This window comes from Pinus tabuliformis, chromosome 2_2 (genome assembly GCF_031772625.1).
Source record: "Pinus tabuliformis cultivar Carrire ecotype Pingquan chromosome 2_2, CPIR1, whole genome shotgun sequence".
NCBI classification, from domain to species: domain Eukaryota; kingdom Viridiplantae; phylum Streptophyta; class Pinopsida; order Pinales; family Pinaceae; genus Pinus; species Pinus tabuliformis.
Window position 1 is genome coordinate 778,364,009 of NC_142300.1, and position 27,959 is coordinate 778,391,967.

Here is a 27,959-nt window from a genome sequence, read left to right on the forward strand (position 1 = left end):
TTTCTACTATAAACTTCAAACTTAGACCAGTAAGCAAAGGAAAACAAACAAAACCAAAGGGAAAGGGAGAAACTAGAAAAGTTCACAAAAAACCATGAAATTCCAAGAAAAGAAACAGAAAGATCGGATCCCCAGTATGGTTTCCAATTTGTGGCGAAGTAAAATTATGAGTGCGGACACAAACAATTCCTCTAGCCTGATAATGGATCTAGCCACAACTGATACATTCTATGGAATATTTCCTTAGGTTAGAACCAATTAAGAGGGCCTAACTCTTAGTACGCTTATCCTATTTGATGATGACCTCGCTTGCTCGCTCCATCTATCTCTCGTTTCCTTCTTTGAACACCTGAAACAAGTAAACAGCAACAAACAACAAATGTGATAATAGACAAATTGTAATTCAACCTACTTAACAATTCAAGAAGCATTAAGCCATAAACATGTAAGATGGCACAATATGTAGGAAATCAATCGATAGTTGCATATATATTGAATCAAGAAGAGATTACAACCATTATCTTCACGTTGTTGTTCTCCTCCGACAAAACTAGGTTCCCACACACTTCTATTAGAAATTCATGATGGCCTCACACAACTAGAGAGCTACAACTATGAATAGCTTGTTGTTTACTCCAAAATTAATTAGCTCTAGCACACCAACATTAACACTAGCTTGTGCTTGGGAAAAATGGAGGTTTATATAGCATGAATGGATGAGAGATGGTTCCTCTTCTTATGGGAGAAGGTATTATCTCTTGAGGTAGTTCCATCCTTATAGGGGAAAGGAGCCCAAACTGACATCTTCGACTCCATCTGGCCAAACCATTTACCAAACTTCTGTTACGAAGCTTCTAGAGCTGGAAGTTTCGGCTCCTTATTTAAAAAACTTTCCATAAGAGGATCAACGCGACTAGAACAAAGCTCAGTCGCTCCAATCGGTGCTAGGGACAATGTTAATCCTTGCATATCGGCGCGAGGAGGACAAGGGTCATTAGCATCGGTCTTGTAAACTAGGAAAAATAGAAGATTTTGGGGAAATGATGCAAAAGGGAATTGTTCTGCTCATGAAGAGGAACACAATGGGAGTTTCTTCGTGAAGGGAAAGCATGTAGGGTTCATTGTAGAGGTCCTCCAGGATTAAGGAATGGGGAGTACAGGGACAGTGACAAAATGTTGTGTAACACCCCATTGGTTCTTTCCTCCTCTCCATGACTAATCCTAAGTGGTCCCTATCTCTGAAAATATAACATACTCTAAAGGATGACTGTGTTAACCTCATCTTATTTCTCTTGTGCCCTAGCAGTCCCTTCCTAGGACTAAATTATTTTTTCATTACCTTCCTTACCAGTTTTTATCTTTGCTTTAAAACTTCAAAATGTATCTGCAAAGTCAGGGGAGTACTCATCACCATGTTTCTCATCTTATCTGCAGGTAGAATCACGTCAACTATAGTCCATGATTTTTCTTGTCATCTTTGATCCTCTACTTCCTGTAAACATAGCTTGTTAGGTAAACCAAACAAAAACATAATCAACATACCTTAGTGAAGTTCACGGGAGGCTATGTTGTCTACAAAATCAATATATATTAGCACAACATATCTATATGTAATGAAGTAAATACATCAATCACCTCAACATCAACATTAGGATGACACAATACGACCATAATGATAATCAAAATTCTTGCACAACAACATAGAGACAACTGATGTGCATGCATGACAAACACATTCCACCCATATTGTCCAAGTGTTTGAACCTGGGAGCTCTAATACCAATTTGTAACACCCCCTCCCACATTTACCTAGTTTCACCGGCCTTCTGGGGTAAACATGAGAGGAGGAGCTACTATGACGTGACCCAACCTCATCAATTCCATTAAGGAAGTGGTATCGACCACATAAGACAAACTAACATCTCATAACATTCTATAGGGGCTACATATCACTTAGAGGCTCAGCAACCACCCTATGTGGCCCAAAACATGAGCTTGACACCCTTTTCTTTTACTGGAGTCCCCAAACACTCCCACAACAAGGCATCCATGTGGTTGGGAACCTCCAACCACATGCACAAGCATGCATCCATGCGGTTGCAACCCAAATTTAATAGTTAGGAGCCTGTGGTCTCGACATCTGAGCCTAGATTCCAAGTCAGCCTCCAAACCACTTCCCAGAACTCCCTGTAACTTCTCAAAATCAATAAGGACATGATAACAAAGCTATACACACAATTTGAGGGTAGAACTTGACCTAGACTGCCTAGAACATGACAGAAATTTGGTAAAACGTATTGCAAACAAGTAAGCTACATGTATTAAATGCGCAGCTAATCATAAAATTCCAATATCGATATGAGAATCACTGATAAGACCCTATTCCCTCTCCACATAGTTGCAACACCACTAATTGGTCCATACATTCATCACTCATCAATAGCTAAAAATTTAATGACAAGATCCATAGAAGATATACTTAATATGAGTAGAAAATAACCATAAAATAACCAACATATAAACAATGGAAACTTAGCGATAATATCACCAACACATTTCCAATAAATACAAATGAATCATAATGTAACAATAATTGCTATTAACATAGGAAAAATAACAACCATGTCTGGAACTTCCATGTACCACCCGACCATAGATTGGGATGAATATAATCTTTCTTTCAACCAATCACCCTCATGCCATATTCCATGCGTGAATGTGGGATCTCATGGAATAAACCAAATAAACCAAATCAAGGTTTCCATAAGGTATACCACCTCAACCCTCAACCAATGATTCCACCTCACAGTTGGACATCACTAAAACCAACCAGATTGGTCTCTACCTAAGCTATCCAGGGCTATAGGAACTAATAACTCAACCCATAGCCTTCTAGAGCTCTAGGGAATTTTTCAAACTTGGTTCCAGGACTAGTAACTCAACCCACAAAGGGCTCCAGATCGTTTTTCCAGCCTAGGCTCTAGGACTAGTAACTTAACCCAAGTTGTTCCATGGCTTGAAGAGTGTTTTTTCTAACCCACATACATAAGGAATTACAAGCACCAACCCTAAAAAATCAATGGAAAATCTCACGACACCATGACTATACATGAAATGGAAAGGCTAGGCTAAAACAACTGTCAATCTAGGAAATCCTCCATGTGAATGACATATCATGCCCAAATAATCACATGCATCTATCATGCATCAAGGAAATCATACATGCAACTTGTTACCTGCAAAGAAATCCAGTTGTAGTTGTTGATCCACCTGTTCCCTTTGATTTTCCCACTTTGCTTTGTCGTCTTTCTTCAAATCCAATGAAAAATAGAGTCCTCCAAGCATGCTCCAGCAATGCTCCAAGACTTATCTAAGTGTCCAAGAGTCTGAGAGAGAGATAATAGAAGAGAGCTTTGAGCTAAAACTGACAAAAGGTTTTACATATTGAGAAAAAATAGTGAGCTGATTCGCAGAAGACTTTTTATCATCGAGGCCTCTACTTTATTCATTTTCCCTTAATTTTCCTTCAATTCTCCCTACATGTAATTTTTAACCTTTCACCATCCTTTTCTCCTATTTTCCATTATTGCATAAATAAAATGCCAATTAATGCCACTTTTCCTTTGCCAATGCCTTTTCTAATTTCCATAGCCTTAAATTAATTACCAATGATCCCCATCACTATGTTTTTATCCAACATTCATCTTGGAATACATGTCCCATGACCTTGGTTATTATATTCCTTTTTATACATACGGAATCAACCAGGGGTTGTTACAATCTTCCCCTCATGAAATTTTTACCACTTCATCATATTAGAAAGATACCTTTAATGATATGGCTAGGTGTAGTTGTAGGCTAAATCTTGATGTAGCACCATATCAATGAGTAAATAAACATGGACCATCTCAAAAAGGCCCACCAAAATGGCTCATCAAAACACTTGAAAGTGTTCATCCTGATGAGTCTAAAAAAAAAAAGAACCAACTATTCCATCAGAAAACATGGAGGCGATGTACATGATTCCAATTTAGGTGATGTAGATGATATGGATGTTTCATATGATTGTGAATTGAATTTATCTAGTATTTTTTAGATAAAATCATTTGAAGAAGTTGCTACTCACGATGTTTGGAAAGAAGCAATTTAGAAGGAATATCAAGCTCTCATTAATAATAATACATGGAAGTTAGTGGACCCTCCATTCAAAAACAAACCAATTGGATGCAACTAGATCTATAAGAACAAGTACAACTTAGATGGCTCACTTGGAAAGCACAACTCAAAACTTGTGGTAAAATTCTTTGGACAAAAAGAAAGTATTTATTATGAGGAAATAATTTCCCCATAATAAAATAGGCCACTATCTGGACTCTCTTTTCCTTGGAAGCATAGAATGGACGGAAAGTGCATCAAATGGGTGTGAAGAATACTTTCTTGAATGTCGACCTGAACAAAATGTCTTCATCTTTCAACCAAATATTTTTGTTTTGGAGGGACAAGAAAAAAGGTACATAAACTCATTAAATACTTATATGGCCTACAACAAGCACTATGATTCTCGGATGAAAAGTTAATTGAACATCTTCTAAAATTGAATTTTAACCAAATTAATCTTGATGATGCAACCTTGATTTTCAAGAAAGTTGGAAAGAATGTTGTATATATTGTATTGTATGTAGATAATCTCTTGATGACAAGAAATAATGAGTGTAATATTGCATCCATAAATAAAGAGTTAAAGAATATATTTGAGATAGCATATTTGGGACATCTTTACTACTACGTGGGCATTGAAGTGACACAACATCCAAACAACATATTCATCTCCCAAAAGAAGTACATTGGATAATTTTTTAATAGTTTTGGCATGGTTGAGTGCAAACCCCCTATCTACTTCAATGGAACAAAACTTGAAGCTAACATCAAAATAAAGAAATAAATTTGAGGATGCAACCAAAAACAAACAACTTGTGGGAAGTCTTATCTATCTCACCACCACAAGAAGATATATTTCATTTGCTTTTAGGATTTTTTCTAGGTTTATTGAAAAGCCTTGTGAAGGAAATTCACATGTTGCAAAAAGATTGTTGAAATACTTAAAGGGAACTCAAAATTTTGGACTCAAGTACTTTAAGGTGGATGACTTCGACTCGATTAGATATTCTAGTTTAGACTTTGATGGAGACAAAGAAAATGGAGTGTTGACTTAAGGATATCTAAAGAGTTTTGGATTAGTAGATGTCTCTTAGAGGTCATGCAAATAGCTAATTCTAGCAGATTTATCAAAAGAGGAAAAATATGTGATAGTTATCGAAGCAGCAAGGGAGAATATGTGGCTTAGAAAAAATACTTGAATATTTGTAGGGGAAAGAAGTTAATTCTACTCCTCTTCTAGTTGATAATATTTTGCAATCAATTTGATCAAGAATCATAGATTCCATGATCAAATTAAATGCATTAATACAAAGAAACATTTGATTTAATATGTACAAGCCAAGACAATTCATTTGAGAGATTATTCCATAAATGACAAAATTACAAACATCTTCACAAAGCACTTAGAAGAGAAAAATTTTCAATTTTCATAATGATGCTTAGGCTCACAAAAATCCCTTTCACTTAAGGTGCAAAATGGTGTACACGTAATCCTATGGTATTTTTGTGACATTTTAAATAAATTATAAGCATTAGGATAAATACAAATAGGTAAGAGAATATGAAAGGCCATCGAACCTCTTATAATATGAAACTAAGATTCATCTCGCTTGTATTTAAAATTAAGTTTACACTAATGGAAAATCATCCATTTCTAGAGTTATCTATAGTAAATAGAAAACATAGGTGAAGGACTTATGGCATAAATATTTCACCAACCTGGATCCTTTGTGGAATTAATTAATTTATTGTAACTACAAGTTATTATCAACTAAGATTAATTTTTTCAATGGCCTATTCATTAACATGATTTCATTTCCTTCTTCATTTATGATTCCAATTGTTTAATTGTTCAGTTGCGATCCCCGATGATCTACCTGACAAGAAGTACACTTTTGTTATGTTTATAATCCTAGCAAATAATAATTTATTTATGTTAAATGTTTAACCATACATTGTATTTTAGTTCAATTGCTAAACAATTATTGAAGTATATATTCCTCATTGCTTTGTCACTTTCTTGATGACTTCTAAAATAATATTAATGTAACGAGTACATAATTGTTTCTACGATATGTTGTAATGAATTAACTATGCAATAAGATGTTAATGTAATGAAAACATGAGTATTACCATATCACAATTTTGACAACTCTATGGGCTCATTATAGCTTGAAACCACGATCTAAGATTAAAAAAGAATTGGTAACGCTTGTCATTTCTACATAATTGGTCTTTGTTGAACTAATAATTCAAAAAGAGTGAGCCACTATGACCAATGAAATAGGCTTGAAAATAAGATAATAGACTACAACATTTATGGCCAAGGATATAGGCTTGAAAAGAGGATTGAAATAAAATTTAACCTATAGAAATCCAAAACAGAATCCCCATAACCAATTGTCCATGGTTAACCTTTATTCCTTAGCAAACTTGTTGTTTTAATCAATTCAATTATGTGTCTCTTACTTGGTTTCAATCACTTCAAGTGAATTTTATTATCACATTCCTTTCAAATTCTACCAAATAACCCCTTGTTATTTAACATTCCTTTCAATCTATACCAAAAAGCTCATTCTTATTTGTTTTTCTTGAGTTGATGGAAGAGTGGCTCTACTAGGGGTTAGCTAAGTGACTAGGCATCTCCAACTCTTCAACTTCCCTAACTCCAGCACTTATCTTCCTATTTTTTTTCTTATTTTCAATCAATATCATGTATGTTTCTTCTATTTTATTATCGTTTTCTCCATTTTACTTTTAACATTATGTGGAAGTGTAGAGATTAATTGATATATCATAAGACATTTCACACTACCAATCACATCACAATATCTCACTCTGACCTTGTGGAACCATGAAATTCAACTTTTGTGACAATAAACTTCAAATTTCACAACTACAAACTTTATCTTCTACAACCATGAAATTCATATTTTGTAGCCATGAATTTTAGCTTCTATAGTTGCGTCTTCTTAATTTTACTGAATGCCTCAAGTTAATCTAGTCCATTAGCCATTTTGACCAATTTCATGTAGATCCAATTTGGATCATTAATGGTTCTAGAAAAAATGCATCTAATTCTACCACCTACACTTCTAACTGAGACTTAGTTTTTCCACCTATCTATCTAACTAAAAATATTATGACTAGCACTAAATAACTAACTACCATCCCCTTACTTATCCATTGTTTTCTAATAATTATATCTAAGACAAAATCTCCCATAGCAACTAGTAGTGTTTATAACCAACTTGAAACAAAGGTGATCAACTAGAATACATAAAAACCTTTAGAATGAAAAAAAATGAAACTCTTCCTTAAAGAAATACATTTTAGGAGACAAAATTTCCTCACCTACATCAACAAAACTAGAATTTGCAACACCCTTATTAAAAATGCAAAAGTACATTTCACACTTTCTAATCATGATTTTCATTTTCATGACCATGGCATGGTAAGCATTTAGTGTTTAGCTTATCAACACAAAATAATCCACCATCCACATCTTTATAGCATGTAGACAATGTCGATTATCTTGGCAATGATTGGTTCAAAATTTTGAAGAACTAAACAAAAATATGAATTGAAATTTCAAATTGTGATGGTATAGTAAAATGAATATGTCATTGGTTGCACGAGATTTGTTGATGTATTGATATATGGTAACATAGACATAGATAGGTACATAAAATTAATTGATGGTATTGGCATGGGATTTGGTAAGATACAAAACTCTAACCTATCCAACTTCAATCTATTCAAATAACAGTCACATTTCCAAGTTGAAGTGCTTAGGTCAAATGGTTGGAAGGTAGATCTCATAATGTTCCCACCAAAGTTCAAATCCATACTTAGATTTTGGCCTATTGTTATAAAGCTATAAGGTTAAGTCCCCTCCATGAGTGGGACCTCCCTTCCATATATGTCTCGAGATGTGTCAACTAAGTCAACACATGCTAAGTCATAAGTTTCCTACTACGAGTTGGCATAAAGGCCAACAACACTATGCTAGAAGGTTAAGTGCCCTCCATGAGTGGGACCTCCCTTCCATATATGTCTCAAGGTGTCTCAACTGAGTCAACACATGCTAAATCATAAGTTTCCTACTAGGAGTTGGCATGAAGGCCATCAACACTAACCTAAGATTTGTAGTGGTAGAGATAGGGATTTAAACTTAGGTTCCACCCAAATAATCTAGGCTAGCTACTAACAGCATTTGAAATATTAATCATTATAAACGATGTAATCTAAATCCCTTATATCCTACACTCCTTTTATATCCAAAAATAAAGTCATTTTGTGTAAGGTCCATAGCTTGGTGATTAGGTAAAGTGCTAGTTCTCCTCCCCACATAGGTTCAATTCCCAGGTGACATGTTGAGTTACTATGATAAGGCTAAAAAGTAGATAAATATAGATACCTCTTAGGATAGAGATCCACTCCAATAAGTTTGGCTTCCTTTAAGTACCTTAAAATATTAATAAATTTTTTTTTACCAAATTCAAATTTTTATTATAAAAAATAAAATAAAAAACACTTTTTTAATTTAAATATTTACAATAAAAATATAAATATAAATATTATACAATCCAAATTTAATATGCTATTCTATCTTGTTATTAATGAATTAAAAAAAATATTATATCTAAAACTTGCTCATTTTATTAAAAAATAGAACAATAAGCCTCCCTAATTTCCATGGCATAAAAATCTGAATATTATAAGATACAATTTTAATTTTAAAATACAATGTTTTTATCATATTAGTGAGGAATTAGAAAAACTACAAACCATTTTATTGAAAATATAAAAATAAAAGGCAGAAAAATAAGCCTTCCTCATTTCCAATGGCATAAAATTCTAAATAGTACCATATACAATTTTGATTTAAAATGTGAGGTCATTCTTCATGTTAAAGAAGAATTAGAAAAACTGTAAATACCATCTATTAATTTTTAACCCTTTTATATATACCAAAATTAAAAACTATATTATATTTATATATAAAAAAAAAAAGGTAGATGCCTCCCCAGTTTCCATGACATTCAAAGCTCATTTCCATGCATAGAGGGAAATAAAGAAAAGAAATCGGCTTGGACACTAGTCCGTCTCTCCTGGTGAGTAGGAACTATCAAAACAGAACTTATATCAAATTTTATTAAATTAAATTTTATCTTATACTGATTACTTTTATAAACCAAACATCGTCACTTATATGACAGATTTGATACGTCTTACTCAATAATAAACCCAACTTAGATAATATAAGCATGATTTCAAATCCACGCATATTTCAAATCCACGCATATTTCAAAAACAAAAAAAACTTTTAACATTTAGTCAATGGCAGCTAATAAGAATACCATTTGATATAATATGAAATATTCGCATCGATTGAGAAAACCTTCACGACATTACCTGCAGATTGCGTGTTCATAGCTGCTTCTATGGAAGGTGAGAAGAGACCAACCAAATCTGATTGAGATCATCTTTTCTTTCTTTCTGTTTAGTTTTTAATTAAAAGACTGTACAGACCTACCATTTGCAGGAATCTTCATGGTTTTGTTTATTTTATTTTCAATTTTTTTTTTTTAATTTATGGTCAAGTTATACTTTAATATTTTTTGTTTGTATCTTAAGGGTTGGTGAAATGTTTGTATTCTATTCATTTTTAACTTTGAATTTATAATTTTATAAAAAGCATATGCTGTCTATTTCCTATAAACATAGCATGTTAGGTAAACTAAATATAAACATAATCAACATACCTTAGTGAAGTTCAGGGGAGGCTATGTTGTCTACAAAATCAATCTATATTAGCACAACATATCTATATGCAATGAAGTAAATACATCAATCACCTCAACATCAACATTAGGATGACACAATACCACCACAGTGATAATCAAAATTCATGCATGACAACACAGAGACAACTGACATGCATGCATGAAAAACACATTCCACCCATACTGTCCAAGTGTTTGAACCTCGGAGCTCTAATACCAATTTGTAACACCCTCTCCCACATTTACCAAGTTTCACGAGCCTTCCGGAGTAAACATGAGAGGAGGAGCTACTATGACATAACCCGAACTCCTCAGTTCCATTAAGTAAGTGGTATCGACCACATAAGACAAACTAACATCTCATAACATTCTACAAGGGCTACATGTCACTTAGACGCTGAGTAACCACCCTAGGTGGCCCAAAACATGAGCTTGACACCCTTTTCTTTTACTAGAGTCCCCAAACACTCCCACAACAAGGCATCCATGTGGTTGGGAACCTCCAACCACATGCACAAGCATGCATCCATGCAGTTGCAACCCAAATTTAACAGTTAGGAGCCTGTGGTCTCGACATCTGAGCCTATATTCCAAGTTAGCCTCCAAACCACTTCCCAGAACTCCCTGTAACTTCTCAGAATCAATAAGGACATAACAACAATGCTATACACACAATTTGAAGGTAGAACTTGACCTAGACTACCTAGAACATGACAAGAATTTGCTAAAACATATTGCAAACAAGTAAGCTACATGTATTAAATGCATAGTGAATCATAAAATTCTAATATCCATATGAGAATCACTGATAAGACACTATTCCCTCTCCACATAGTTGCAACACCACTAATTGGTCCATACATTCATCACTCATCAATACATAAAAATTTCATGACGAGATTCATAGAAGATAGACATAATATGTGTAGAAAATAACCATAAAATAACCAACATATAAACAATGGAAACTCAACGATAATACCACCAACACATTTCCAATAAATACAAATGAATCATAATGTAAGAATAACTCTTATTAACATAGGAAAAATAACAACCAAGTCTAGAACTTCCATGTACCACCCGACCATAGATTGGGATGAGTATAATCTTTCTTTCAACCAATCACCCTCATGCCATATTCCAAGCGTGAATGTGGGATCTCATGGAATAAACCAAATAAACCAAATCAAGGCTTCCATAGGCTATACCACCTCAACCCTCAACCAATGATTCCACCTCACAGTCAGACATCACTAACACCAGCCAAATTTGTGTCTACCTAAGCTATCCAGGGGTCTAGGAACTAATAACTCAACCCATAGCCTTCCAGGGCTCTAGGGAATTTTTCCAACCTGGTTCCAGGACCAGTAACTCAACCCACCAAGGGCTCCAGAGAGTCTTTCCAACAGAGGCTCTAAGACTAGTAACTTAACCCAAGTTGTTCTAGGGCTTCAAGAGTGTTTGTTCTAACCCACATACATAAGGAATTACAAGCACTAGCCAGAAAAAAATCAATGGAAAATCTCACAACACCATGACTATACATGAAATGGAAAGGCTAGGCTAAAACAACTGTCAATCTAGGAAATCCTCCATGCGAATGACAGATCATGCCCAAATAATCACATGCATCTGTCATGCATCAAGGAAATCATACATGCAACCTGTTACCTGCAAAGAAATCTAGTTGTAGTTGTTGATCCACCTATTCCCTTTCATTTTCCCACTTTCCTTTGCCTTCTTTCTTCAAATCCAATGAAAAATAGAGTGCTCCAAGCATGCTCCATCAATGCTCCAAGATATATCTAACTGTCCAAGAGTCTGAGAGAGAGATAATAGAAGAGAGCTTTGAGCTAAAACTAACAAAAGGTTTCACATACTGAGAAAAAACTATTAAGTGATCCATAGAAGACTTTTTATCATCGAGGCCTCTATTTTATTTATTTTCCCTTAATTTTCCTTCAATTTTCCCCACATGCAATTTTGTGACCTTTCACCATCCTTTTCTCCTATTTTCCATTATTTCATAAATAAAATGCCAATTAATGCCACTTTTCCTTTGCAAATTCCTTTTGTAATTTCCATAGCCATAAATTAATCAACAATGGTCCCCATCACTATGTTTTTATCCAACATTCAGCTTGGAATACATGTCCCATGACCTTGGTTATTATTTTCCGTTTTATACATACGGAATCAACCAGGGGTTGTTACAATCTTCCCCTCATGAAGTTTTTACCACTTCATCAAATTAGAAAGATACTTTTAATGATATGGCTATGAGTAATTGTAGGCTAAATCTTGATGTAGCACTATATCAATGAATAAATAAACATGGACCATCTCAAAAAGGCCCACCAAAATGGGTCATCAAAACACTTGAAAGTGTTCATCCTGATGAGTCTAGAAAAATAAGAACCAACTATTCCATCAGAAAACATGGAGGCAATGGACATGATTCCAATTTAGGTGATGTAGATGATATGGATGTTTGATATGATTGTGAATTGAATTTATCTAGTATTTTTTAGCTAAAATCATTTGAAGAAGTTGCTATTCACGATGTTTGGAAAGAAGCAATTTAGAAGGAATATCAAGCTCTCATTAATAATAATACATGGAAGTTAGTACACCCTCCATTCAAAAACAAACCAATTGGATGCAACTGGGTCTATAAGAACAAGTACAACTTAGATGGCTCACTTGGAAAGCACAACACAAGACTTGTGGTAAAATTCTTTGGAAATAAAGAAAGTATTAATTATGAGGAAATAATTTCCCCACAGTAAAATAGGCCACTATCTGGACTCTCTTTTCCTTGGAAGCATAGAATGGATGGAAAGTCCATCAAATGGGTGTGAAGAATACTTTCTTGAATGTCATCTTGAACAAAAGGTCTTCATCTCTTAACCAATTTTTTTTGTTTTGGAGGGACAAGAAAAAAAGGTACATAAACTCATTAAATACTAATATGGCCTACAACAAGCACCATGATTCTCAGATGAAAAGTTAATTGAACATCTTCTAAAATTGAATTTTAAACAAATTAATCTTGATGATGCAACCTTCATTTTCAAGAAAGTTGGAAAAAATGTTGTATATATTGCAGTGTATGTAGATAATCTCTTGATGACAAGAAATAATGAGAGTAATATTGCATCCATAAATAAAGAGTTAAAGAATATATATGAGATAGCATATTTGGGACATCTTTACTACTACGTGGGCATTGAAGTGACACAACATCCAAACAACATATTCATCTCCCAAAAGAAGTACATTGGATAATTTTTTAATAGGTTTGGCATGGTTGAGTGCAAACCCCCTATCTACTTCAATGGAACAAAAATTGAAGCTAACATCAAAAGAAAGAAATAAATTTGAGGATGCAACCAAAAACAAACAACTTGTGGGAAGTCTTATCTATCTCACCACCACGAGAAGATATATTTCATTTGCTTTTAGGATTTTTTCTAGGTTTATGCAAAAGCCTTGTGAAGGAAATTCGCATGTTGCAAAAAGAATTTTAAAATACTTAAAGGGAACTCAACATTTTGGACTCAAGTACTTTAAGGTGGATGACTTCCACTTGATTAGATATTCTAGTTTAGACTTTGATGGAGACAAAGAAAATGGAGTGTTGACTTAAGGATATCTAAAGATTTTTGGACTAGTAGATGTCTCTTAGAGGTCATGCAAATAGCTAGTTCTAGCAGATTTCACAAAAGAAGAAAAATATGTGATAGTTATCGAAGCAACAAGGGAGAATATGTGGCTTAGAAAAATACCTGAATATTAGTAGGAGAAAGAAGTGAGTTCTACTCCTCTTCTAGTTGATAATATTTTGCAATAATTTTGATCAAGAATCATAGATTCCATGACCAAATTGAATGCATTAATACAAAGCAACATTTGATTTAATATGTACAAGCCAAGACTATTCATTTGAGACATTATTCCATAAATGACAAAATTATAAACATCTTCACAAAGCACTTAGAAGAGAAAAATTTTCAATTTTCATAATGATGCTTAGGCTCACAAAAATCCCTTTCACTTAAGGTGCAAAATGGTGTACACGTAATCCTATGGTATTTTTGTCACATTTTAAATAAATTATAAGCATTAGGATAAATACAAATGGATAAGAGAATATGAAAGGCCATCGAACCTCTTATAATGTGAAACTAAGATTCATCTCACTTGTATTTAAAATTAATTTTACACTAATGGAAAATCATTCATTTCTAGAGTTATCTACAGTAAATATAAAACACAGGTGAAGGACTTATGGTATAAATATTTCACCAACCTGGATCCTTTGTGGAATTAATTAATTTATTGTAACTACAAGTTATTATCAACTAAGATTATTTTTTTCAATGGCATCTTCATGAACATGATTTGATTTCTTTCTTCATTTATGATTCCAATTGTTTAATTGTTCAGTGTCAATCCCCGATGATCTACCTGACAAGAAGTACACTTATATTATGTTTATAATCCTAGCCAAATAATAATTTATTTATGTTAAATGTTTAGCCATACATTGTATTTTCTTTCAATTGCTAAAAAATTATTAAAGTATATATTCCTCATTGCTTTGTCACTTTCTCGATGACTTCTAAAATAATATTAATGTAACGAGTACATAATTGTTTCTAAAATATGTTGTAATGAATTAATTATGCAATAAGATGTTAACGTAATGAAACATGAGTATTACCATATCACAATTTTGACAGCTATATGGGCTCATTATAGCTTGAAACCACGATCTAAGATTAAAAAATAATTGGTAACACTTGTCATTTCTACATAATTGGTCTTTGTTGAACTAATAGTTCAAAAAGAGTGAGCCATTATGACCAAGGAAATAGGCTTGAAAATAAGATAATAGACTACAACATTTATGGCCAAGGATATAGGCTTGAAAAGAGGATAATAGACTACAATCTTTACGACCAATGAAATAGGCTTGAAAATAGGGAAATAGAATATGTATGTTTGACACTATTACTCACTATAATTTGTTGAAAAATAAAACATTTAAACACAGTAATTGAGTCAACATAGTGTACTCGGACATAATTCATACAATGAAATAAAATTTATCCTATAGAAATCCAAAAGAGAATCCCCATAATCAATTGTCCATGGTTAGCCTTTATTCCTTAGCAAACTTGTCATCTTAATTAATTAAATTATGTCTCTTACTTGCTTTCAATCACTTCAATTGAATTTTATTATCACATTCCTTTCAAATTCTACCAAATAACCCCTTGTTATTTAACATTGCTTTCAATCTGTACCAAACAAATAATTCTTATTTGTTTTTCTTGAGTTGATGGAAGAGTGGCTCTACTAGGGGTTAGCTAAGCAACTACGCATCTCCAACCCTTCAACTTCCCTAACTCCAGCACTTATCTTCCTATTTTTTTTCTGATTTTCAATCAATATCATGTATGTTTATTCTATTTTATTTATCGTTTTCTCTATTTTACTTTTAACATTATGTGGAAGTGTAGAGATTAATTGATATATCATAGGAAATTTCACACTACCAATCACATCCCAATATCTCACTCTGATCTTGTGGAACCATGAAATTCAACTTTTCTGACAATAAACTTCAATTTTCACAACTACAAACTTTATCTTCTACAACCATGAAATTCATCTTTTGTAGCCATGAATTTTAGCTTCTATAGTTGCGTCTTCTTAATTTGACTGAATGCCTCAAGTTAATCTAGTCCATTAGCCATTTTGACCAATTTCATGTAGATCCAATTTGGATCATCAACAGTTCTAGAAAAAATGCATCTAATTCTACCACCTACATTTCTAACTAAGACTTAGTTTTTCCACCTATCTATCTAACTAAAAATATTATGACTAGCACTAAATAACTAACTACCATCCCCTTATTTATCCATTGTTTTCTAATAATTATATCTAAGACAAAATCTCCCATAGCAACCAGTAGTGTTTATAACAAACTTGCAAACAAAGGTGATAAACTAGAATACATAAAAACCTTTAGAATGAAAAAAAAAAAATGAAACTCTTCCTTAATGAAATACATTTTAGGAGACAATTTCCTCACCTACATCAACAAAACTAGAATTTGAAAGACCCTTATTCAAAATGCAAAAGTACATTTCACACTTTCTAATCATGATTTTCATTTTCATGACCATGGCATGGTAAGCATCTAGTGTTTAGCTTATCAACACAAACTAATCCACCGTCCACATCTCTATAGCATGTAGACAATGTCGATTATCTTGGCAATGACTGGTTCAAAATTTTGAAGAACCAAACAAAAATATGAATTGGAATTTCAAATTGTCATGGTATAGTAAAATGAATATGTCATTGGCATGAGATTTGTTGATGTATTGATATATGGTAATGTAGACATAGATACATACATAAAATTAACTGATGGTATTGGTATGGGATTTGGTAAGGTACAAAACTCTAACCTATGCAACTTCAATCTATTCAAATAACAGTCACATTTCCAAGTTGAAGTGGTTAGGTCAAATGGTTGGAAGGTAGATCTCACAATGTTCCCACCACAGTTCAAATCCATACTTAGATTTTGGCCTGTTGTTATAAAGCTATAAGGTTAAGTCCCCTCCATGAGTGGGACCTCCCTTCCATATATGTCTCAAGATGTCTCAACTAAGTCAACATATGCTAAGTCATAAGTTTGCTACTAGGAGTTGGCATCAAGGCCAACAACACTATGCTAGAAGGTTAAGTGCCCTCCATGAGTGGGAACATCCTTCCATATATGCCACAGGGTGTCTCAACTGAGTCAACACATGCTAAGTCATAAGTTTCCTACTAGGAGTTGGCATAAAGGCCATCAACACTAACCTAATATTTGTAGTGGTAGAGATAGGGATTTAAACTTAGGTTGCACCCAAATAATCTAGGCTAGCTACTAATAGCATTTGAAATATTAATCATTATAAACGATGTAATCTAAATCCCTTATATCCTACACTCCTTTTATATCCAAAAATAAAGTCATCTTGTGTAAGGTCCATAGCTTGGTGATTAGGTAAAGTGCTAGTTCTCCTCCCCACATAGGTTCAATTCCCAGGTGACATGTTGAGTTAGTGTGATAAGGCTAAAAAGTAGATAAATATAGATACCCCTTAGGATAGAGATCCATTCCAATAAATTTAACTCCCTTTAAGTACCTTAAAATATTAATTTAAATTTTTTTACCAAATTCAAATTTTAAAAAAAAAAACGCTTTTTTAATTTAAATATTTACAATAAAAATATAAATATTATACAATACAACTTTAATATCCTATTCTATCTTGTTATTAATGAATTAAAAACAATAATAAATGTTATATCTAAAATTTGCTCATTTTATTAAAAAAATAGAACAATAAGCCTCCCTAATTTCCATGGCATAAAAATCTAAATATTATAAGATACCATTTTAATTTTAAAATACAATGTTTTTATCATATTAGGGAGGAATTAGAAAAACTACAAACCATTTTATTGAAAATATAAAAAAATAAAAGGCAGAAAAAAAAGCCTTCCTCATTTCCAATGGCATAAAATTCTAAATAGTACCATATACAATTTTGATTTAAAAGGTGAGGTCAGTTAGAGAAGAATTAGAAAAACTGGAAATACCATCTATTAATTTTTAACCCTTTTATATATATCAAAATTAAAAACTATATTATATTTATATATATAAAAAAAAAGTATATGCCTCCCCAGTTTCCATGACATTCAAAGCTCATTTCCATGCACAGAGGGAAATAAAGAAAAGAAATCAGCTTGGAAACTAGTCCCTCTCTCCTGGTGAGTAGGAACCATCAAACAGAACATTTAATTGGAAAAGAAACAACATCGGCTACCAAACACACCTCCAAAGGAAAATTCAGTTACTGCAAAGCCTCGGCTATGGGCAGCCTTCCACGGAAATACCTTTAGCTGTGGGGCACAATGCCAAGGAGCATCCGCCCAAGTTTGCTCCCCACCAATTCAATGAAATATTTCATATCCCAAGCAGAAATATAGAAGATTTTGGACTCAAGTACCTTAAGGTGGATGATTTTGGCTTGATTAGATATTCTAGTTTAGATTTTAATGGGAGAAAGAAAATGGAGTATTGATTTAAAGAATTTTGTATTAGTAGTATTTTAGAGGTTATGTAAATAGGTAGTTTTAGTAGATAATATGTGCTAGTTATTGAAGCAACAAAAAAGAATGTATGGCTTACAAAAATACTTGAATATTTATAGGAGAAATAAGTGAATTCATTTCTTTTTCTAAATTAATTTGGCCAAGAATCCTAGATTCCACGATCCATTTAAACACATTAATACAAAGCATTATTTGATTTGATATCATATACAAGTTAAGACTATTCATCTGAGATATTGTTCTATAATTGACCAAATTACAAACATCTTCACAAAGCATTTGGAAGAGAAAAAATACAAAGTTTCATAATAATGCTTAGGCTCACAAAAACCCTTCCACTTAAAATCCAAAATATTGTCCACATAATCTTATAGTATTTTTTTGAAATTTTAAATAAATATATAAACGCGACCAGAAATACAAATAAATAAATAAATATGAAACCAAGATTATCTCACTTGTATTAAAAATGAAATTTACGCTAATAGAAAATCATCCAATTCTAGAATTATCTCTAGTAAAATATAAACCATATAGGAAGGAATTATGGATTTCACCAACCTGGATCCTTTGTGGAATTAATTAATTTATTGTAACTGCAAGTAATTATCAACGAAGATTAATATTTTCAACGGCCTATTCATTAACATGATTTCATTTCTATCTTCATTTATGATTACAATTATTTAATTGTTCGGTTGCAATCCCGGATGATCTACCCGACAAGAAGTGCACTTCTATTATGTTTATAATCATATCCAAATAATACTTAAATGTTTAACCCAACATTGTATTTTCATTCAATTGCTAAAAATTGATTTAAGTATACATTTCTCATTAGTGTTAATTAATTAAGTATATTATTTCTAAAATATGTTGTAATGAATTAATAATGCAATAGGATTTTAATATAATGAAAACATTACAGTACATAATTATTTTTAAAATATGTGGTAATGAATTAATTATGCTAGGGTTAATATAATGAAAACATGAATACTATCCCATTATAATTTGACCATTCTATTGGTTCATTATGGTTTGAAGCCACGATTTAACATTAAAAAATAATTGGTAACATTTGTCATATTTAAATATTTAGTTTTTGTTGAATTAATAATAAAAAGATTCAAAATTTATGGTCAAGGAAATAGGCTTGAAAAGAGGATAATAGACTACAACATTTATGGCCAAGGAAATAGGCTTGAAAAGAGGATAATACATTACAACATTTATGGCTAATGAAATAGGTTTGAAAATAGACAAATAGACAATGTATGTATGACACTATTAGTCACTGTAATTTGTTGAAAAATAAAACATTTAAACAAATAGTCGAGTAAACATAGTGTAATCACAAAAAATTCATACAGTGAAATAAAATTTAACCTATAGAAATCCGAAAGAGAATCCCCATCATCGATTGTCCATGGTTAGCCTTTATTCCTTAACAAACTTGTGCTTTTAATCAATTCAGGTATGTATCTCTTGCTTGGTTTCAATCACTTCAAGTGAATTTTATTATAACATTCCTTTCAAAGTCTGCCAAATAACCCCTTGTTATTTAACTTTCCTTTCAATCTCTACCAAAGAACCCATTCTTATTTATTTTTCTTGAATTGATGGAAGAGTGGCTCTACTAGGGGTTAGCTAGGGGCATCCCCAACTCTTCAACTTTTGTAACTCTAACACTTATCTTCCTATTTTTTCTTATTTGCAATCAATATCATGCATGTTTCTTTTATTTTATTTATTGTTTTCTCCATTTTACTTTTAACGTTATGTGGAAATGTAAAGATTAATTGATCTAGCATAGGACGTTTCACACTACCAATCACATACCAATATCTCCCTCTGAACTTTTGGAACCATGAAATTCAACTTTTGTAACAATAAAATTCAACTTTCACAACTACAAACTTTATCTTCTACAACCACGAAATTCATCTTTTGTAGCCATGAATTTGAGCTTCTATAGTTGATACTTCTTAATTTTACTGAATGCCTCAAGTTAATCTAGTCCATTAGCCATTTGATGAATTTCATGTAGATCCAATTTGGATCATCAACAGTTCTAGGAAAATTGCATCTAATTCTACCACCTACACTTCTAATTGAGACTTAGTTTTTCCACCTATCTGTCTAACTAAAACTCCTATGACTAACACTAAATAACTGACTACCATCCACTCATTTATCCATTGTTTTCTAGTAAATATATCTAAGACAAAATCTCCCATAGAAACCAATAGTGTTTATAACCAACTTGCAAACAAATGTGATAAATTAGAATACATAAAAACCTTTGGAATGAGAAAGAAACGAAACTCTTCCTTAAGGAAATACATTTTAAGAGACAAAATTTCCTCACCTACATCAACAAAACTAGAATTTGCAAGACCCTTCTTCAAAATTCAAAAGTATGTGATCCCAAAAAAAGAATATATATACCAAAAATACCATTGAGAAGAATCAAATAAAAAAAGGTAATCAATTAGAAAAATATATATTCATACACTGCACTTTTTAATCATGATTTTTGTTTTCATGACCATGCCATGGTCAGTATCTATTGTTTAGCTTATCAACACAAAATAATCTATCCTCCACATCTCTATAGCATGTAGACAATGTCGATTATCTTGGCAATGATTGGTTCAAAATTTTGAAGAACCAAACAAAAATATGAATTAGCAAAAGATGTGTTTAGATATTAAAATTTCAAATTGTGATGGTATGGGAAAATGAATACATCATTGACATGGAATTTGTTGATGTATTGATATATGGTAACATTGACATAGATAGGTACATAACAGTAAATGATGGTATTGGTATGGGATTGGGTAAGATACAAAACTCTAACATATGCAACTTTGGTCTATTCAAATAGTGGTCACATTTCCAAGTTGAAGTGGTTAGGTCAAATGATTGGAAGGTATATCTCACAATGTTCCCACCAAAGTTCAAATCCCTAGAGATATTTTTGCCCGTTGTTATAAAGCTAGAAGGTTAAGTGCCTTCCATGAGTGGAACCTCCCTTCCAGATATGTCTCAAGATGTCTCAACGGAGTCAACACATGCTAGGTCACAAGTTTCCTACTAGGAGTTGGTATAAAGGCCATCAACACTATCCTAAGATTTATAGTGGTAGAGATAGGGATTTAAACTTAGATCACACGTAAATAATTTAGGCTAGCTACTAATAGCATTTAAAATAAAACATTGGTTGCATTTCCAATGGACAAAGATCAAAGGCATTGTGTGTTAGGGCCATTTTTCTTGTTCTTTAAAATATTAATCATTAGAAACAATGCAATCTAAATCCCTTATATCCTACACTCCTATACCAAAATTAAGCCCTTTTGTTTAAGGTCCATAGCTTGGCAATTAGGTAAAGTGCTAGTTCTCCTCCCCGTATAAGTTCAATTCCCACAAGTGACATGTTGACTTAGTGTGATAAGGCTAAAAAAGTAGATAAATATAGATGACCCTAAGATAGAGATCCAATTCAATAAATTTGACTTTCTTTAAATACTTTGAAACATTAATTCAACCTATTTTGTCAAATTCAAACTTTTATTTGAAAAACATAAAACACACTTTTTAAATTTAAATATTAATATTTACCATAAAATTATAAATATTATAAAAATACAACTTTAAAATTATAAATATTATAAAATACAACATTAATATATTATACTATCTTGTTATTAATGAATTAGAAAAATAATAAATATTATATCTAAAATTTACACCATTTCATTAAAAAGGTAGAACAATAAGCCTCTCTGGTTTCTATGGCATAAAAATCTAAATATTATAAGATATAATTTTAATTTTAAAATATAATGTTTTCAAATTTTAGTGTTTGGAATTGATTTACAATAATTTCACCCATACCTGTGTATACACAGGTATGATGTTAGAGAGATTTAAAAAATTACAAACCGTTTTATTTAAAAATTTATATCGAAAAATTTATATAAAAACAAAAGGCAGAAGAATAACCCTTCCTCATTTCCAATGGCATAAAATTCTAAATATTACAATATACAATTTTGATTTAAAATGTGATGTCATTCATCATGTTAAAGAAGATTTAGAAAAACTCTAAATACCAGCTATAAAATTTAAAACCATTTTATATATACCGAAATTAAAAGCTATATTATATTTATATATAAAACAAAAGGTCGGTGCCTCCTCAGTTTCCATGGCATTCAAAGTTCCTTTCCATGCACAGAGGGAAACAAACGAAAGAAACAGGCTTGGAGACTAGTCCCTTCTGGTGAGTAGAATCTATCAAAACAGAACATCTAATTGGAAAAGTAACAACATCTGCCACCAAACACACCTCCAACGGAAGATTCAGTTACTGCAAAGCCTCGGCTCTGTCACGAAAACATAGGGCAGCCATCCACGACAATACCTTTAGCTGTGGGGCACGATGCCAAGGAGCAACCGTCTACGTTTGCTCCCCACCAATTCAATGAAATATTTTCATATCCCAAGAACAAGTAGAGAAGAACTCCCATGAATGCCAATCCTGCGTCCAATCCTCCAGAGAGCACATAGTTGTGACGCTGCCACCAATCTTTCTTATATCTGTACAGTACGAAGCTGAAAATGAATCCAAGTAGTATCCAGCTTGTATAATTTACTGCTGTAGCAGGGGGCATCATCCCCGTTGCTCCGATGAGAATAGGCATATTGATCAGCCTGATCCATTCTTTCTCAGGGTATGCCTTGTGAAACAGCCATACTATAACTGGAGCTATTGCTCCTCCTAAGAAAAACCAGTTGATTGCTGTATATTCACCAAGATTTCCAAAAATCCTTCTGGGTCCAATTAATCCCCATATTACAGAAGCGTCGTAGAATACGCGATCCATTGGACAAGTCCATGGGCTATTAGCGGGCAATAGAGCAGTGTCGCAGATATTGGGAATGGAATATATGAGCCACCACGCTGTGCCTAAGTACACAATCCCTGAAATCACTGTGCCCACAATCTGCAACAAAGATTATATGGACGAATCAGTTCCACCACGCCAATCGAACTAAAAGTTACTGGGAAGAAATAATGGCTCTAGAGGATTTCGTCCCCAGGAATACGCTAATCTTGTCGTAAACGGTTAGTTAATTTAATTAACAAACTTGTAGTTAAACTTATACTTTTAGTTAATTTTGCAATAAATGTAAATTTAATCAGATTCTAGAGAAATAAATTTCAAATATGAGTAGAGTTGTGTACTCTACTATCTATCTTCAAAATTAACCTAAATTTTGCCATTCTAAATTTTCAAAAATTCTATGTAAGATTGATGAAACTCTAACTCCCTATCTGACAAGGTATGTTTGTTGCAAGATTAAATAATTCTATTTTAAATACCTGTGCATAGAACATTGATCTAGGAGGGATTTTCATATAATGTCCCAGCTTAAAATCCCCCAAGAATGACAGGGCTTGGACCATGCTTATATAACCGTAGGTTTTGAAGCAAACGTTTGCAACTGGTCTGCCTGGATAAATATAACCAATCATGTACTCCGTGATGATGTTCAGACCCGGCGTCTGCATGCCCAACCCAATCCAAGATTTAGTTTCATACAAGATTGATGATATAGTAAACTCGACATGATTTTTCTCGAGGTCAATTTGCATGAATGAGGCATAGACTTACCTGATTGGTAGTTGCAGTAATAACACCAATGGGTAATGTGAAGAAGAAGGAAATTCCACATGCCAATATTACTCCCCACCATGGCAATTGGAGCTGTTCATTGTAATATTCGCATGCAAAAAGCGTTAAAGCTATAGTGCCGACGAGAATTCCAGTGAACCATAATTCTGGCACTTGTTTGTACTTTCTCATGAGTCTGGTGTGCACATCTACTTTCTGATCTCTGAAAGCAGATAGGCTGAGATGCCAAATTTCCCTGCATCAAATTACAACCCATTATTGTCATTCTGAATGCTTTTGCATCCATGGAAATATGATGAATTCAGGGACTAATAACATACTTTCCATGAAAAAGGAGGACGTGAACCACTGTGGCAGTTAACGCAGCGAACCCAACGCCATAAGTAACAGCAAAGAAAGTACTAAGATGCAATGTTCCCAAGTCCTCATAAGCTTTGAGGTCGAGATGGAAGTTTGAATCAACGATTTGGGAGATGTTGTAAATTTGGCCACTGGAGGTGAAGAGGCTTTCAGAAAAGATTGGGAATGTTTTTGCATCATAAAAGTTGAGCCAGTATGCTAATGGAGTTATCACATACATTACAAGCACAAATCCGACTCCCACATTGGCTATTGCAAACCAAGGACTGGCAAGAGGACTTCCCAGGTAAGAAGAAACGGTGGACCAATCTATTGCTATGACACCGATGCCAAGGCCATTTAATCCTGAACCCAATTGTTGTGCAAGGACAGACTTTGGAAAGATCCAGCAGATCCATGACAGCGATGTCACCATGGGAAACAGATAGCCAGGGAATAGATAATAGGCAAAACTACATGAAAGGGCTATCATGAAAAACTGGTTTCGTGTAAGGCCTCCTTTGGGCCTCTCCTCCTTCTCATGAAGAGCTCTGCAACCAAAACAATTGAAACAGAAAAACGCTTTTAAATAACACAAAATTTATCCAACATCTCAAAAAACCCACACATAAAAAGAGTGCAGATTTTGATCTAATCATATGAAAAAAGAGTCCTTGCCTGAACAGAGAAACCTGAACAAGGTTTGAAGGCCACCACATAGCAGCAGGCTCCACTAGATATTTTCTAAACACCCCTGCCCATCCAAACCCCAATATCTGCATGTCTAAAACAGTAAGAAATTTTGCAGACAACAAGAAATTAAACAAACCTCGGAAAAAAACTCGAGCAGAAATGGTCAAAACCTAACCTGGGTTGTCATGCAAACGAGTAAAGAAACGAAAAAACTCATGTTCTTCTTGTAGAAAACTTTGACAGCACTGACAATGTGAATTGCATATACAGTTCCTGCCCCTGCATTCGCAAAGATGGTTATGAGAACGTGCTCCTTCATATTGAACGGCCCCGGATTCAGCGAGAACTCCCATTTGCTCCCTGCAAAGAACTTTTTCTTCGTTATGGATGCTGCCATTAGCCGGCCGAGAGGGAGGACTGCAATCTGAGCAGCGACTGAACTAATGGAGAGGGGTTCCCTTCTGTACCAAAAGAACTGATTTAGAAACGAGAGTAGAACGCAAGACAGAATTCCGAGAACCCACATCCTGAAAGTTAGCACGGGAATGTTTGGATCGTCCGTTGTAGGCACAGTGAGAGCCACCTCCTGGATCGGAGACTGGTCATCGGAATCTTCTCTTGTACGAATCTGCTCTTCGTTCTCAGTGTTCTCAGTGGCTCTCACCGGATCTCCCACTGCATTCCAAGAATATATATGTTCCTCACCTCCATCGTTTCTGCTGCTTGACGATATATCTGCAAAAACAACCATTACAGAGTGGCCTCTTGAACTAGATCTCAATTATTACAGTCTGAAATCGATGCGAAACCAAAAAAAAAAAGAGAATGCTATGTACCATATGAGTTCTGAGTATATTCATTCTCCATCACTACTTCTCTGCAATATTCATTCTCCATGCCTACTTGCCTGCGGTACTCGTTTGTTTTATATACTCACTATTCTCTTGTTTTGCAATAACGCTTGGCTGTCGAATTGAAACGCGGAACATTGTACTTACGTAGTGGTTCCAGCCATGCAAGTGGACAGATAGACTGTGCGTTCAACTTGACTGGATTTTCTGTTTTTGTTTGATTTCCTAATATTTTCAAAATCAACCACCATGATAAGTATGGCTACATATATACTCTTAATATATATTATTAAGTTATTAATATAAAAATGATATGCATGGTTACATATATACCATTAATATGGCTACATATATACAATTAATATATACTATTAAGTTATTAACAGCACGGCACTTTCAAGAGCATTGTAAATTCCTGAAATATCTTGGAATTGTAGAGTGACTAGAGAGTCGAACAATTGATTTTTATTTATATTTTTAAATGTACAATAATAGAAATTCAAAATATCAACCAAAATAAAATTATAATATTCCAAGAATTTACAATTTACTTAATTTCAAAATAACAATAAAATAAAAATAGCTACATGGATGCAGTAGAAGGTGATACATTCAAAGTAATATCCAATAGTTTTTTTACTTTTTTAAAAATATTCTGTAAATCTACCATCTACAATAATATAAATTTAAAATATCAACAAAAATAAAATAATAATATTTCAGGAATTTACAATTCACTTAAGTTCTAAACAATGACAAAATAAAAATGGCCACATGAATGCAGTAGAGGTTGATATATGCAAAGTACCATGCAATGACTTCTTTTAAATTTTTGCTTAGGATGAGCTCTACAACTTGGTGACAATTTGCTCTGTGAAGAGATGTTTATTTTAAATTGTTAAATTAAAAGAAATAAAAAAAAATATTTCAATTCAATTCAAGTAAAGTGAAAAATAAATTATTTTAAATTTAACTAAAACATAATAAAAATATATTAAATATAGGTAATAGGTATGTATTAAAATATTTCTTACCATATAAATTAAGATTTATCTAGACACTTAAAAAAATCAAGAATTAAGATGAATCTATATTGTTTTAATTTACTTTTAATTAAAAAAAAACATCTTATCTAAATTACTATCAATTTAAGAAATTTTTATCTAATCTATTCATTAATATAAAAATTTTGATATAATTATATAGAAATTTGTATTTATAACTTATTTAAAATAAATACTAGGCTTCTATATTGTTTAAATAAAATGAAGTGTATGTTAAATTAGGATAGTTACTTAGACTTGAGGGTTAGCTCAATTGAAAACTAGGGTAATTAGTTGTGTTTATATTTTATAAAAGAAAATAAAAGGAAACTCATAATTATGAGAGAATTAGTTGACGATAATTGTGACAACTAACACCCAATAATAATAGAGAAATTCATAATTGTGACTTTGTTGGTTTAGGATAACTATGACAACTAAAATTTTGTACTACTTTTGGATAGTCATGACAAGTGAGAGACAATTATTATACTAAAAAATCACAATTTTCCACTCATTAAGTTAACAGGCTCATTCTACAACCTAAAAAAATAAATAAAATAAATAAATTATACAAAATTACACAAAAATGAAAATGGCCACATAAATGCAGTAGAGGTTGACACATGCAAAGTAACATGCAATGATTTTTAGATTTTTACTTTGGATGAGCTCTACAAATTGGTGACAATTCACCAATTTGCTCTGTGAGGAGATGTTTATTTTAAATTGTTGAAAAAAAAAAAAATCAATTCAATTCAGATAAAGTGAAAAATAAATTATTTTAAATGTAACTAAAACATAATTAAAATATATAAAATATAAGTAATAGGTATGTATTAAAATATGTCTTACTATATAAATTAAGATTTATCTAGACACTTAAAAAATCAAGAATTAAGATGAATCTATATTGTTTTAGTTTACTTTTAATTTAAAAACTAAATTACTATCAATTTAAGAAATTTCAATCCAATTTATTCATTAATATAAAAAATTTGATCTGATTATATAGAAATGTGTATCTATAACTTATTTAAAATAAATACTAGGCTTCTATATTCTTTAAAATAAAATTAAGTGTAAGTTAAATTAGGATAGTTAGACTTGAGGGTTAGCTCAATTGAAAACTAAGGTAATTAATTGCATTTATAATTTATAAAAGAAAATAGAAGGAGA

At 32.6% G+C, this 27,959-nt stretch overlaps 1 protein-coding gene across 1 annotated transcript; it reads right to left on the reverse strand.

The window, feature by feature from the left end:
* Positions 1-22,317: 22,317 nt before the first annotated feature.
* Positions 22,318-25,933, reverse strand: LOC149195000 (oligopeptide transporter 7-like). Its single transcript, XM_089408052.1, has 7 exons — positions 25,723-25,933; positions 25,062-25,621; positions 24,872-24,969; positions 24,175-24,744; positions 23,834-24,089; positions 23,542-23,724; positions 22,318-23,161 (listed from the first exon to the last, which is right to left on the reverse strand). Exons 1-7 carry the CDS (start codon positions 25,781-25,783, stop codon positions 22,544-22,546), a joined length of 2,346 nt encoding a protein of 781 aa, XP_089264178.1. The 5' UTR covers positions 25,784-25,933; the 3' UTR covers positions 22,318-22,543.
* Positions 25,934-27,959: the final 2,026 nt, after the last annotated feature.